At 36.3% G+C, this 13,435-nt stretch overlaps 1 protein-coding gene across 2 annotated transcripts in view; it reads right to left on the bottom strand.

Moving 5' to 3' along the window:
- Positions 1 to 8,727: 8,727 nt before the first annotated feature.
- Positions 8,728 to 13,435, bottom strand: part of UQCC1 (ubiquinol-cytochrome c reductase complex assembly factor 1) — a 32,728-nt gene continuing 28,020 nt past the window's right edge. For both annotated transcript variants that reach the window (XM_081946522.1, XM_081946523.1), the window contains exons 8-10: positions 12,557 to 12,634; positions 9,836 to 9,949; positions 8,728 to 8,996 (exon numbers count right to left, since the gene is read on the bottom strand). In XM_081946522.1, the coding sequence (XP_081802648.1) occupies positions 8,862 to 8,996; positions 9,836 to 9,949; positions 12,557 to 12,634 (327 nt within the window). In that variant the 3' untranslated portion in view covers positions 8,728 to 8,861. The remainder of the gene's footprint in view (positions 8,997 to 9,835; positions 9,950 to 12,556; positions 12,635 to 13,435) is intronic.

Below are 13,435 nucleotides of genomic sequence, written 5' to 3' on the forward strand. Positions count from 1 at the left end.
AGCAAACCCCACTCCTTACTGGCACTGGTGATATTACTTAACCTGGGTAATGAATGTCTGCAAGAAAACAAGCAAGTTCAGATGCACCAAGGGCCCCACATTTCAACCTGAGCTAGAAATATTCTCCTTTATCAATTTCATCTTTCTGAACTTAGTGCATTTACTTGTAATCTGGAACTTAAAGGGGTCATTTTAATTTTTTTCTCCTTGTGCAATCTGTTTGTTTGCAGCTGAACATTTCCCTGCTAAAGCACTTCCTCTTTCTGTGATTAATTATTCTTACCTGTAACCTAAAATCTAAATATAAACATTTTCTTTCTTCCTTTCCTGATGAAAACCTGCATGAGTAGGATGAGGAAGGAGGATGTATTCTCACTTATAACATGAAGCTCTTTTTTCTTTCGCAATAAACAGGGACCGCCCACCTGAAAATAAGATTCATAGATTTCTTCCCTTCTCCTCAAATGATCGGTCTCCTCAATGAGTTATTGTAATTGGTAATTTTTTTTTAAAGGTTAGGGTTTATTGTAAAATCCCCATTTCCTCCTATCAACTGGGACTCGGGGGCAGAGAATAGATGGGGGCAGGGCCAGTCATAGGTGGTATTTACCATTTCTGCGAACTACTCAAAATTTCTGCTACTGGTTCTCCAGAACTGGTCAACCTGCTGAATACCACCTCTGTCATGGACATAAGAGCAGTTGTACTGGGAACATTAAGGATTAGTCTTTGCAGCCTTTTATGTCTTAGTCATGCAATTATATCATTGTATAGAAAGTTGAACAAACTAATCCTATGGAAGGATTAATTCTCTTTTGGTAATTTACTTTTTTTAATTGTGTGAATTCCACATTTCCTGTTTATGGGGAAAATGCCCATTTCTTTTATGTAATTGTCAATTTCTAAAGGTGCTCTAGATATGACTAAATTATTAAATTTGATTTCATTGCCTTTTATTTATAGGGCATTGTATTATCCTCTAATGTAATTTCCTTGCTTTATCCCTTGGTTAATTTTTTGCTTGTTTTTGACTCTAATATTTTCAATACTATTGGAAGCAACTATCTTCACTCATTTCAACATAGTTTTGCAATTGGTTTGGGGACAGAAATAAATGGTTTTCTTAGTTTAATTGACTTTTGTGAGGTGCAATATAGAGGACAGTTCAGTTGGCCTCATATCATTTTTAATTCTGTCAGGTATAGCATCTTAGTAAGCAGCCTTGCTAGGAAAGGAATGTGTCACTTTTGCAGTAGCCTGAATCCTTCTTTTCATTTCAATCTCAGGAGGTCCTAAAAATGTCTCTTGCCCATATAAATCATTGCTATATCACTGTCTCTTATCTGTGAAGTCTAGAGTGTCACTCTACTGAGGTAATTCAATGAGAAACATCCCAACTTTCAGTCCATAGAATGACCTATTTCATCATTGTGAGATGTGTGTCCAAAGATTGAAAAATACTCAGCAAGTTAATATGTACTATATACTAGCAAAGGACTGAATTCTCTAAGATGGTTGGTATTTTAATGATTATTTCTTCTTGACTGAAAACAGAAATTACTTCATATTTAAAAAAAAGCACTGTGCAGAGGTTTTGGAACAAAACTCAGCCTCTGATTTATCATGAAAAAGTCATGCTAACTGAAAGTAGTACCTGTATGTCACCTGAGCAAACATATTGCAGATATATTTCATATTTGCTTTGTTTTAAAATGTAAGAAATATCTCAGCATTGTGTCATCTGGGTTTTCCCCAATTGAGTTAAGGACTCTTTCAGGAATCTTAATGACTATTTAACTAAAAGAGGATGTACTTTCAAAACCAGATGAGATAAAAATAAAAATAAAAATGGTTAATTGCCTAAGTATAGGAAACCAAACTTTAAAGAGGAGCACCTGTCTGCATAAACAAAGAGGGTGATATTAGTGACTCCACTCCTTTGGTGCTACAATAAAGAACGTGTGTTTGCATCAACATATATCTTGTAGTCATAGGTTAATGTTTTGTGGGTATTATATTTAGCATTTTAATGAGCCAAGTGTTCCACTACTTTGACATACTTTGCCAGTTATGCTCAGTAAAGACATTCCAAAACCAAGATAGTACTCTGGGCAGAGCATTCTAATAATAATAATAATATTTGTTTAATGTTGCTTTTTAAAAATATATATATTTTTATTATTTTTACATTTAAAAACAATGCAATACCGCGGAGTCGGAGTGACCATACATTCACATTATATACAGCTAGTTTCAACCATTAACAGTTAAACTACTTGATACATTGTCTATCCTTCTGTCCAATCACAATATATACATTTGTTCCAGTCTTGTCATCTTGTCTTATACCAATCATAAAATCTATTCCATACCTCAAAATATTCTGATTCCCCTTTATTTTTAAGTTCAAGAGTGAGCCTATCTGCTTCTGCACAGGCCAACACTTTTCTGATTATATCTAGCTCTGATGGTGTATTTTCTTTTTTCCAATACTGTGCATAGGTTATGCGCGCTGCAGTTAGTATATGTATAATTAGATAAAGTGTATCTTTCTTAAACCCCTCCGGTATTATGCCTAGGGGAAAAGTTTCTGGTTTAAACATAATTTGTTCTCCCACCATTTGTTCTAACCATGATTGAATCATTTTCCAATATTTTTTTGCCTCATTGCACGTCCACCACATATGATAGAAAGTGCCTGGTGTTTTTTTACACTTCCAACAGTTTGGGGCCAGATTTTTGAACATTTTGGAAAGCCGTGCTGGGGGGAGATGCCATCTGTAGAACATCTTATAAAGATTTTCTTTATACGCCGTAGCCAATGTTAGTTTCTGATTAAGTATCCAAAGTTTTTCCCACTTAGCCAATTCCACATTGTAACCGAAATTTTTCGCCCAGGCGACCATGGTTTCTTTGACATGTTCCTCCTCTAGCTTATATTCCAACAAGAATCTATACAGCACTTTGATCAGTCTATTTTCTGACTGTATCAAAAGTTTATCTAATATTGTGTAGTCTTTGGCAATACCTTCGTTCTTCCTATCCTGTGCATACCTTGATTGTATCTGTAAATAAGACCACCATTCTACTTGTACTCCTAGTGATGTCAATTCTGATCTAGTTTTGAGCTCCCCCTGTCTGTTCAATAACTCTTTATATGTGACTATATTTTCCATATTGATTAGATTTGGGTGTATGTATGCTTCCATCGTAGATAGCCAAATAGGTATTTTGGTATAGTGGTCATGTTTAATTTTGTTCCATATTAGTAACAGAGATTGTCTGATGTAATGTCTACTAAAATATTTGTGTGCAGATCCTTTTTCATACCAAAGAAAGGCATGCCAGCCTGCTTGGAGGTCATGGCCTTCCAATTTGAGTAATCTTTTATTTCTCAGCATTATCCATTCCCTTAGCCATGTTAGTATGGCCGCAGTATAATAGAGTTCCCAATCTGGTACGCCAAATCCTCCTTTTTCCTTAGTGTGTTGCATAGCCTTAAGTTTTATTCTTGGTTTTCTTCCCTGCCAAATAAATTTCGAAACCAATTGATTCAAATCCTTGAAGACACCTTTTTCTAATTTAATGGGAATATTCTGAAATAGGAAAAGATTTTTTGGTAATATATTCATTTTTATAACTGCGATCCTACCCATCAGGGACAGTTGTAGGTTTTTCCACCTTTCTAGATCTTTCTTAGTTTTATTAATCAAATTAGTATAATTATCTTCTTTGATGGTCACACACCTCGCAGATAAATGTATACCAAGATATTTAACTTTTTTGACAATTTGGATACCCAATTTCTTCATTAACTCCTCTTTCGCTTTTGATGTCATATTTTTAGTCAGCATTTTGGTCTTTGTCATATTTATCTTTAAACCCACTATTTTCCCATACTCTGTCAATTCCTCAATGAGTTTCGTACCAGACTTTATAGGATCTTCTAACACAAACACTAGATTGTCTGCGTTAATGTTGCTTTGAAGATTAGACTAGATCTAGAATTTCAGACATGCTCAGTGGAAAATGGGGGGGAGGGGAGAGACTTATGACCTCAGTTCCCCAAATGTATTCTTTGTTAGAGCAACTTCTAGGAATTTACACTTAGACTACCTGACCGAGATAGGTAGATAAATAAATAGGCAGATAAAGGTTACACAGCTGGAACAGACATCCCTGCAGAAAACATGGCTTTAATTCAAACGGTATCGAGCATTTTTTTCACCAAAATGACCACATAATAGCAACCCATTTCCTAGGCTATTTCCAATATCTGTACTTTGTTATTTTATTCTGTCTTGCAAACTTCCATGTGTTTAACCTAAAAAAAAGATTGCCACTCTCAGAACAAATGATGACTGTATCACGTTGGATTCTTTTTACAGTGAATTTGTTTCAGATTATGTTTGAGTTTTCCTTATGCATTACATTTTTGTCCTGGAGAAGATAACAAACAAGAACCAACTTAAGGCAATTGTTTTGTGCAGTAACATGAAGAACTGAGGTGCTGGGATGGTAACTTCCACTTATTAAAATTTGGAGGATTTTTCCAAGTAAAAGTAGAACTGTGATTTGGGTCTAATTAAAAATAATACTTTACTGGTACATATGTGAAACATTTAACTAGCAATCTAGAACTCTGACCAAAAGAAGAATCCAGTTTTTAATGATACCGGGCTCAGAGTTTATCATGAAATACTTTCTGGAAGTCTTTAAGAAGATGTTGGATAGCCATTTGTCTGAAATGGTATAGGGTTTCCTGCCTAGACAGGGGGTTGGACTAGAAGACCTCCAAGGTCCCTTCCAACTCTGGTATTGTATTGTATTGTATTGTTTATTTTGTTCAAGGTATTCCATAACTCTGCCATCTAAATAGCTTCGCATAGGATGCCTCAGGCACAAAGAACCAGAAACAACACAAGGAGTTAAATCAGAGTGGTACATTTATTGCTACTCGCCCTCTGACAGGAATCTCGCCAGACAAATGCACTCACTACAGAAACTACTAAACACTGAAAATCCTTAGGGCAGATCACCTTTCAGCCACTTCCTCCCCATCAGTAATTCAAGGTTAGTTAGCCATTCCATTCCTCCCCTCAACTCAGGATTAGTATTAGACTAGGCACACATATCACTCAAAGCTATGATTATTTAACCATAGTTGACTAAATTAAGAGTTAGCTAGTTATTTCCTAGTGCTTTGTTGTGTGCAAAATAAACAAGTTTATCTACATTATTTTCAATGTTGCCTATGAAAATGTGCTTGTGAGCTTTTTTCGTGTTTACAAGAATCTTATACGTATGCTAAATTTTCTTAAATTAGTCAACCAGAAATAGGTATATAAGATAATACTGCACACATCTAGTGAAGTGCACTAGTTTTGATTAGCTGCAGGCAATATACAAGTCCAGAATCAAATCAAAGATACAAATGGGCCAAATATTAGTTATGGACCTGGAGGTTCAAAGTTCAAGTCCACCCTGTCATAAATCCTTCTTGGGACACTTAGAGCTGTCCTCTTCCTCTCAGCCCAGCCTACCACATATAGTGGTATAGAAAACTTGGAGATAATGTTCCCTTGAACTCTTGGAGAATATTGACTAATATCATAAATCTAATTAGTTCTCCTAATTTATCAGAGTCAGTTTGATAAAGTGGCTATGGCATCAGGCTGAAAATAGGGAGAATGGGAATTCTAGTCCTGCCTTAGGGACAAAGGTAAGCTGGCTGGCCTTGGGCCAGTTACTTTCTCTAGGAAAGTGGCAATGGCAAACCACTTCTGAAAAACCTTGCCAAGAAAACTGCAAGGACTCAGAGAATTGGACACGATTGAATCAGGGGTGAGTTGCTTCTGGCATTATTGCTGGTTCGGTGCATGCAAAAAATTTGTGTGTGCGCGCTAAATTCACTCGCGCATACCTATTTTTTGGTTGAACTTCTATCACACCTTTTGTCCAAGAGTTCAAGGCTGCATAGCCTTTTCCAAATTTTCCCCACTTCAATTCTGTGTAATAGACTAAGGTAAGAGAGAGTTCCTGGCCCAAAGTCACCCACCGAGTTTCCATGATGGTGGACTTGAATTTGAATTTTCTATGTCCTAGTGCAACATTTTAAATTAGTACCCTTAACTGTTCCAACAATAAATTATTCCAAGATTAGTGCTTCTCAAGCCACTTCAGTGTTAACCGGCACCAGCTAAAGAAGTCAATTCTAAACACAGAAAGGGAAATATCTTAATTAATATCCATATTAAGAATTAATGTATTCAATTTGTTCATTTTTTCTGTGAATTCACAGAGCAACCAGAGACACAGTAAATTTATCTTGGTTCTTCAGTTATATTAGCCTTGTTTTATAAATATAATACAGCCATAATAAGTTGCAAGGTATTACACTCACATATACTCTGCATATTATTTCATATCTAAGCTGTATAGCACAACTTGCGACAAAGTCATCTTAAATAAACTGAGGAAAAAGTGCTTGATTTGTAATGTTTTTACAAAAGTAGCACATCATTTTATTATAGATTTAGCTGAGTAAGCTTTATTTAGAAAAAAAATAATTTAAATGATTGGGATTGCATTTAGCAGGTTTAGTTTTTGGACAGAAAGGAAATTGACCAATACAATAATAGAGCATCTAGAATCGCATATTTGCCCCATTGAGCATAGACAGTTTTGCAAATGGATTTATCTTCCTTTCCTTTCAAATGGTTAATATAATTGCTCACCTTCATTAACAGATACATCAGTGAAAACTCAACCTTTTCCAAAGACGTTCCAATAATACATGTTGTAGGAGCAAATTATGCATTTGAATTGAGTTAAAGATATTGGCTCTTTGGTAGAATTTCCATTATTTTTCTTCTCTCAAATAAAGCATCTTCTGTATTGACTTTTTACATGATCATCCAGAGCAAAAATTTTGCTGCAAAATATATGCAATAACCCAGTAACAGCATTGCGTGCTGGAAATTATATTTTGAACTCCTTAAACTTCTGAAAAGAATTGGTCATTTTCAAAAGTCTTGCCCCACAGTTCATGTAGAAAAGTATGATAGCAGCTCAAGAGCTTTTGGAGAATAAATAAGAGCAGAAGGGCATTGGCAGAACCTTGATCACATAACACACAATTGTAATGCATATATACATCAAGCTATAAAACTTCTGGAATGAAGCACTGCTTAAAATGTAAAACAGACAACTATATTTTAGTACATTTAGTGGAGTCAGACCCTAAATTTGTCAAGAATATCTCTCTCACAACTTTTCAATTAAAGCAAAACAAAACCCAAAAGGCGAAACAGGAGGATATTTAGGGCTGCCCATGACAATAATAAAAAACACAAAATTCTCTTCTAAAAAGGAATAATGTGTCAACTTGCTTTATGTGAACAATTCAGAATAATTTCTTAGAAAATTAGAAAAAAGCCTTTGAGTTGTCTTAATAATATCAAACAATGGACCTTGATACTAGAATTTCTAGCCATGGTAAAATAGGACCAAAGTAGATGATAAAATCAGAGTTGCATTGAACATACAGGTTTTGTAAAAATGCAAATAACATCCGCTAGAAAATAAATCTGATCATTACTGGGGTTAAATTAATTTGGCCTTTTCTTCTCCTCCTACAAGCCCTAGAACAATCATCCTTTGAAGATATCAGTAGGTGAAATTTCAATAGGGATTACTCTTTCAAATCAAATACTAGCTTCGGCAAATGAGTTTTCTCCAAAATCAGAAGGGGGAGGAAAGATATAGATTCCACTTCCCAGACATCAGATCAAACTAAGCTGATTTTATTTGCATTTCTAAAAAACATGCAAGTCATTTATAAATGCTTTTTTAATAATTACCTCCAGACTGGTTGTGAAAGTTATGATTTCTATAAGATCATTACAATGTTCTATTCTTGAATTGCAAAGTAAGAAAATGTTCCCCATTCTATATATTACGTTGAATATGATCTGAGATGGGAAATTACAACGAAACCTTTAAGAAACTTTATTTCAATACTTGCAATTCCCAACATAACATTTTCCTATTTTTGTATTTATACAAAAATATCGTACAAATTTTGCATCTTTTTCAGGCTTCGAGGATCATAGTATTTGGGCAACTGATCCTTGTCTTCGCCGATGAAAACATTTTGCTCCTCATGTTGATAGGCTATTTTCCCCACAAAGGATAAATTTCTGAGCTGCATTCGGGTCTTTTCCCGTGTAAGATTGAGATTGTCTTGGCAACGTTTCAGCGAGTTCTCACTCACCATCTTCAGGCTGGGTTTTGGGCCCCAAACCCAGCCTGAAGATAGCAAGTGAGACCTCGCTGAAACGTTGCTAAGACAATCTCAATCTTACACGGGAAAAGACTTGAATACAACAAGACCAGCATACTTACACCCGTGAAAATCTACTAAAACAAACAAACAAACATATGTGTGTGTGTGTGTGCGTGTGTGTATGTATATATGTATTTATTTATGTATTTATTTGTGTTACAACCCCTGGTATGCCCAAATATTTATTTATCAGCACAAATACAACATTATATATTATATATATTATACCCTCCCATATTTGGGCATACCAGGGGTTGTAACACACATACATACATACATACATACATACATACATACATACATACATACATAAACTTACTACAAACACCATGGTATTTAGATTTATTAGAATGTATAATTACAAAAGAACAAACTCTTAATCACTTTTTAACATAGCAATACTGCATTTATTATGCTTTTTCCTAACAATTCCCAGTTTCTGCTTCCAGAAATTGTTCCAAGTATAAAGGTAATATACACAAACAGCAAACATTTTCAAGTTGGTTGACCGGATTCAAAGTCCTTCATCGTTATATACTGGAGAAACAGGCTTTACAATGCTTTGTGGATTAGGTTCCACTAGGGGGCGCCAACTCACTTCCCCAGACAGCAGCAGGTCTTCTCCTGACATAGCATCCAGATGCTGCACCTGATAATCACAGCAAAATAGTGCAAGTCACTTTCAGATTTGTTGGAAGGGTGATTTCTTCCTTCAGGATATTGATGGAAGATGGGGCTATTATTTGTTTAATGAGTGTTATTAAGAATATTCAAATGCAATTTACGTCAATGTGGTTTTGGTTGCTCTACTGAAATACTCTAGTTTTGTTATCATAGTACAATTCCAGAAGGGGTCTTGATTATCAGGAGGAACTCTAAGGGGTAGAACTCTGAAAACCTCCCTGTAAGTGTTTTTCTTTATATTTTTTGAACCATTCCCCAACATACAGGGATTCCAGTCTCCAATTATTTATTTATTTACTAGTTTAATGTACATCCAGCCTTTTTATCAACAAATAGCATACAAATGGCTTGCTGAATGCTAAATAAATACAAAGTGGCTAATAATATATTAAAATAACCAACTATGTACATTAATCATAATTAAAATACAATTGGAAATGTACTGTTAAAATAGCACCGGTTCAGCTTCCGAGGTACTTTGCAACATATGGGAATATGAACACCTAAGTTTCATTAAAACAGCTGCATCTCTTTCATTGCAGTAGAAGAAAGCTCCTCAAAGCAGCTGTGCAATACTGGAAACAGAAGTAAATGTCTTGATAAGCTGCAGACGGGGATTGCTGGGAAACACCAAGCTCCTAAATAGCTCTTCCCAGTAACAATTCCCAATTAATAGAATGCCATTAATTTACACATTAAATGTGTGCTTGAATAAAAAAAATGCCTGCCTGCCAGAATACAGCAGAAAGGCAGCTAACATGATTTACCTTAGGTGTGAGAAGTCAAGGATTGTATGCTGCTTACCTGCTTGCGCACATATTCTACCATCATTGCCAGCTGCCTAGGATCCTTGCAATGTGTTTCAAACAGATTTCTCCAGATAGCTGCTGCAAGTACATGATCATCTGAGAGTATTCCCTAAAATACATTTTTAAAGAAGATGCTCAGATTTTCTTTTAAACGCTGTTATTGATATAGGACAATCCTTTACAGCAAAGGGGCAACTTGTGATTTACCAGAGGATTGTTGTAAAGAGGAAATGACAGACAGAAAGAACAAACAAGCAAACCAATAACATAGCTTCAGTCAGGACATGCCAATCTCTTTTTGTAGTTAACTCATGAAATAGATGGTTGGTATGCTAGCGACAGTGGGAAACATGCTGTCTCAAACCGATTGGCTAGGGGGAAATTGGACAAGGTTTTCGTAAAAGCCCCCAACAATTCTATTAAAAATGGTGGGCCTCTTACAGCAGAAAGAAAACATCTTGCAAACTGAGTCACTGAGATTACTTTCCCCTTGCTTTTTTGTTTTAGATTTTTTAAAATCCTATTTTTATTACTTTTTAAACAAATAACTCAAGGCAGTGAACAGACCTAACATTCCTTCCTCCTATTTTTGCCTCAGTAATCCTGTAAAATGGGTTGGGCTGACAAAGAGAGACTGGCCCCCAAGTCTGGTGCCTTAACCAGCAGTCCATCTCAATGTTATAGAGCAGCGATGGCAAACCTTTTTTGGCTCGCGTGCCATAAGTGGGGAGAGCGCAGGGGGGTTGTGTGCGGGCGTGCTGCACCCATAATGCAATGTGTGACACCTCCCCCCCCAGGGTGCATGCATGCACTACAGGGGCTCCCCCCCCCATTTTTTGCATGCTTTTTTCGCCCTCCCCAGGCTCCAGAGGCTTTATAGGAGCCAGGGGAGGGCGAAAATAGCCTCCCCCGCCCCCTCCAGAGGCCCTCCAGAGGCTTCAGGGACCTTCAGGAGGCTTCCCTGAAACCTTCGGAGTGCTCAAAACAACCCTCCGAACAAACTGGAAGTCTGTTCCCGAACTTCCGATTTGCCCATAGGGCCGTTTTTTTGCGCTCCAGAAAGGCTCATGAAGCCTCCGGAGGGCCTCCGGGGGGACTCTTTTTGGCCTTCCCAGGCCTCTGGAGCCTGGGGCGAGCGAAAACTGGCTTTAAAAAAGGGTGAACTTAGCTGGCCAACACACGAATGCGCGCTGGCCAGCTGACAGGGCAGCATCTCGCGTGCCCTGACAAATGGCTCCGCATGTACACCATCCCGGTTATAGAGAAGGAAGGATTTATAATAAACCCATTGCTGTGGACTTGCCATGCTTAAGGTATCTGATCCTGTTTCACTTCCTACCTTCACCTAGCTATTTTTTTTTATACAAGACTGCTAAATAGAAAAGTTATTACTATCCTGTTCATTTTCACCTCTGTAGGGAAGACCAGCAATGGGTCTTCTTCTGTCATGGTGTGCACTACTTCCCAGAAGAAGTTGCCAGATCAGCTCATTTGAATAGGATTCTAGTCAAAAATATTGTTCTTTACATTTTTATTTATTAGATTTACTAAGACACATGTAACATGACTCAAAGCAGTATCCTAGAATTGCATAACCAGAGAACACACCAGGGACTCACAAAATTGCAGGTCTTCAATGAGGGGACCTGGAGCAGGTTGACCGTGTCCAAGAGGGGCCTTATGAATGACTATCAACATCTTAAAATTCACTGGGAAGCCAAATAAGCAGCTGCTGCAGCTTGCCCAATAGAAATATGACAATAATGTACCCCAATCAATTATTTGCAGATTCAGGACTACTTGTAGCTTTTTCACAGTAGTAAAAGGTAGCCCCATATAAAATTCATTGCAGTAGTCCAAAGAAGAGGAGACTAAAATATGGATAACCATAAGAATGTTCTTAAAACCTATTTGATAAAGTTAGACAATCCCCAAGAGTGAGCCCATAGCTAATTTGTTTTAGTCTGGTCAAATCTATCCCTCTAACTTCAACTTCAGCAGAAGCCCTTATTTGCTTTACTAAACAAAATAAAGATTATTTTAAAAAATATTTAAAAGGAAAACAAAATAAAAAGGACAATAGGAGACTACAGTACCTGTAGACAACAGTATAGTTTTTAAATACAACATTAGATCTTGACTACTTTATATAAAATAATATTGTGTGGTAATAGCTATAGACAGGACTGCAGAATGTGCAATCAGTCTGTGGTTAGAAACAAGTAAGACACAAGGAGATCCAGGTAGCAGATTCAACATTGTGATGGGTTATTCAAGAGCATTAAAGCAAAGACAATTCAACAGAGAACAAAAAAGTTAAATCTCAAGCAAAATACAGACTCCTATGAACAATTTGGTATCCGGTTCCCAAAGAGATGCTATAGATATCAGACAGAGTGGGCTCCTCTTCACTGGATGTTCAAGTAGAGACTAGACAGGCATCCATGACGGCTATTTTATTTTGGATTTCTCTAATACAAGGGGTTGAGTTTTATGACCTAAATGGCTTTTTCAATGTTGTAATCTATGATGCTTTTCCAATGGCCACATTCTCTTAGCTTCATTCACCTCTCACCAATAGCAGAAACTGATTAGGAAACATTTAACAAATATTCAGGGCATATGACCACACAACAAGGCTAACTCATGTTAATACAAATAGATACTTTGTTTCTGTTCTATGCATATTCAACTTTAATTTAACTGTTACCATTACCTCATCATATCCAAAAATAGATGCATAGAAAACTTCCGTCAAGGTTCTCAGACTTCTTCTTAGGATAAGAGAATTAACCTGAAAAATAAAAGCAATGTGTTCTCTGACTTAGAAGAAGGATTGGTATTAGAGGCAAAAACAGCACAAGAAAACTACAGTCTCTTACCTACTTGCTTGCTTTAGATAGCACAGAATGAAAAATTATACAAAATGAAAGACTTGTGATGTGTAGAAGAGAAGGATGCTTGTACAGAGCTTACTATATTTGCAATGTTTGGAAAGTGTGCCATATTATTAAACAAAAAGCAATGTCGCAGCCAAACACAATTGTTCTTTGAAGGCATGTTCAAGGCAATATTTTTTCTCAACAGAATATGCTTCTGAATAAACAGTATTTCTATCAAGGGGAACAGCTCTCATTAACACACCCATGATAAATTATCCTTTCATTTTTAAAACAAATCCTATGTACTATAATATAGTTATGATGCATTTTTATTATACAATAAAAATGTTACCATAAAGATTATTTAACACATAATACAAATACTACAAGAGGCAAAGAAAATAATCACACTTTACACCATATCCCTTGCATAGCAGTTTTAAAGCAAAAAGAGGAGGGGGCACCTTTATAAATAATAAATAAATAAATATTTATTTCTTAGCCGCACCCTCTCCTGAAGGACTCGGGGCGGCGTACAATGAAACATATGAAATAAATATGTGGACAAAACAAACATATAACAGAGACATATACCGAGACATACACAAGGAGGAGGTCGGCTGATGAATAAAAAACAATTAGAATACAGTGATTAAAAAACCCCTAAATAATTAAATATAATTAAAATACCCAATTAAAAACCCGTCAGGAGC

This window comes from Natrix helvetica (genome assembly GCF_964273705.1).
Source record: "Natrix helvetica genome assembly, chromosome: 3".
In the NCBI taxonomy this organism is placed as follows: domain Eukaryota; kingdom Metazoa; phylum Chordata; class Lepidosauria; order Squamata; family Natricidae; genus Natrix; species Natrix helvetica.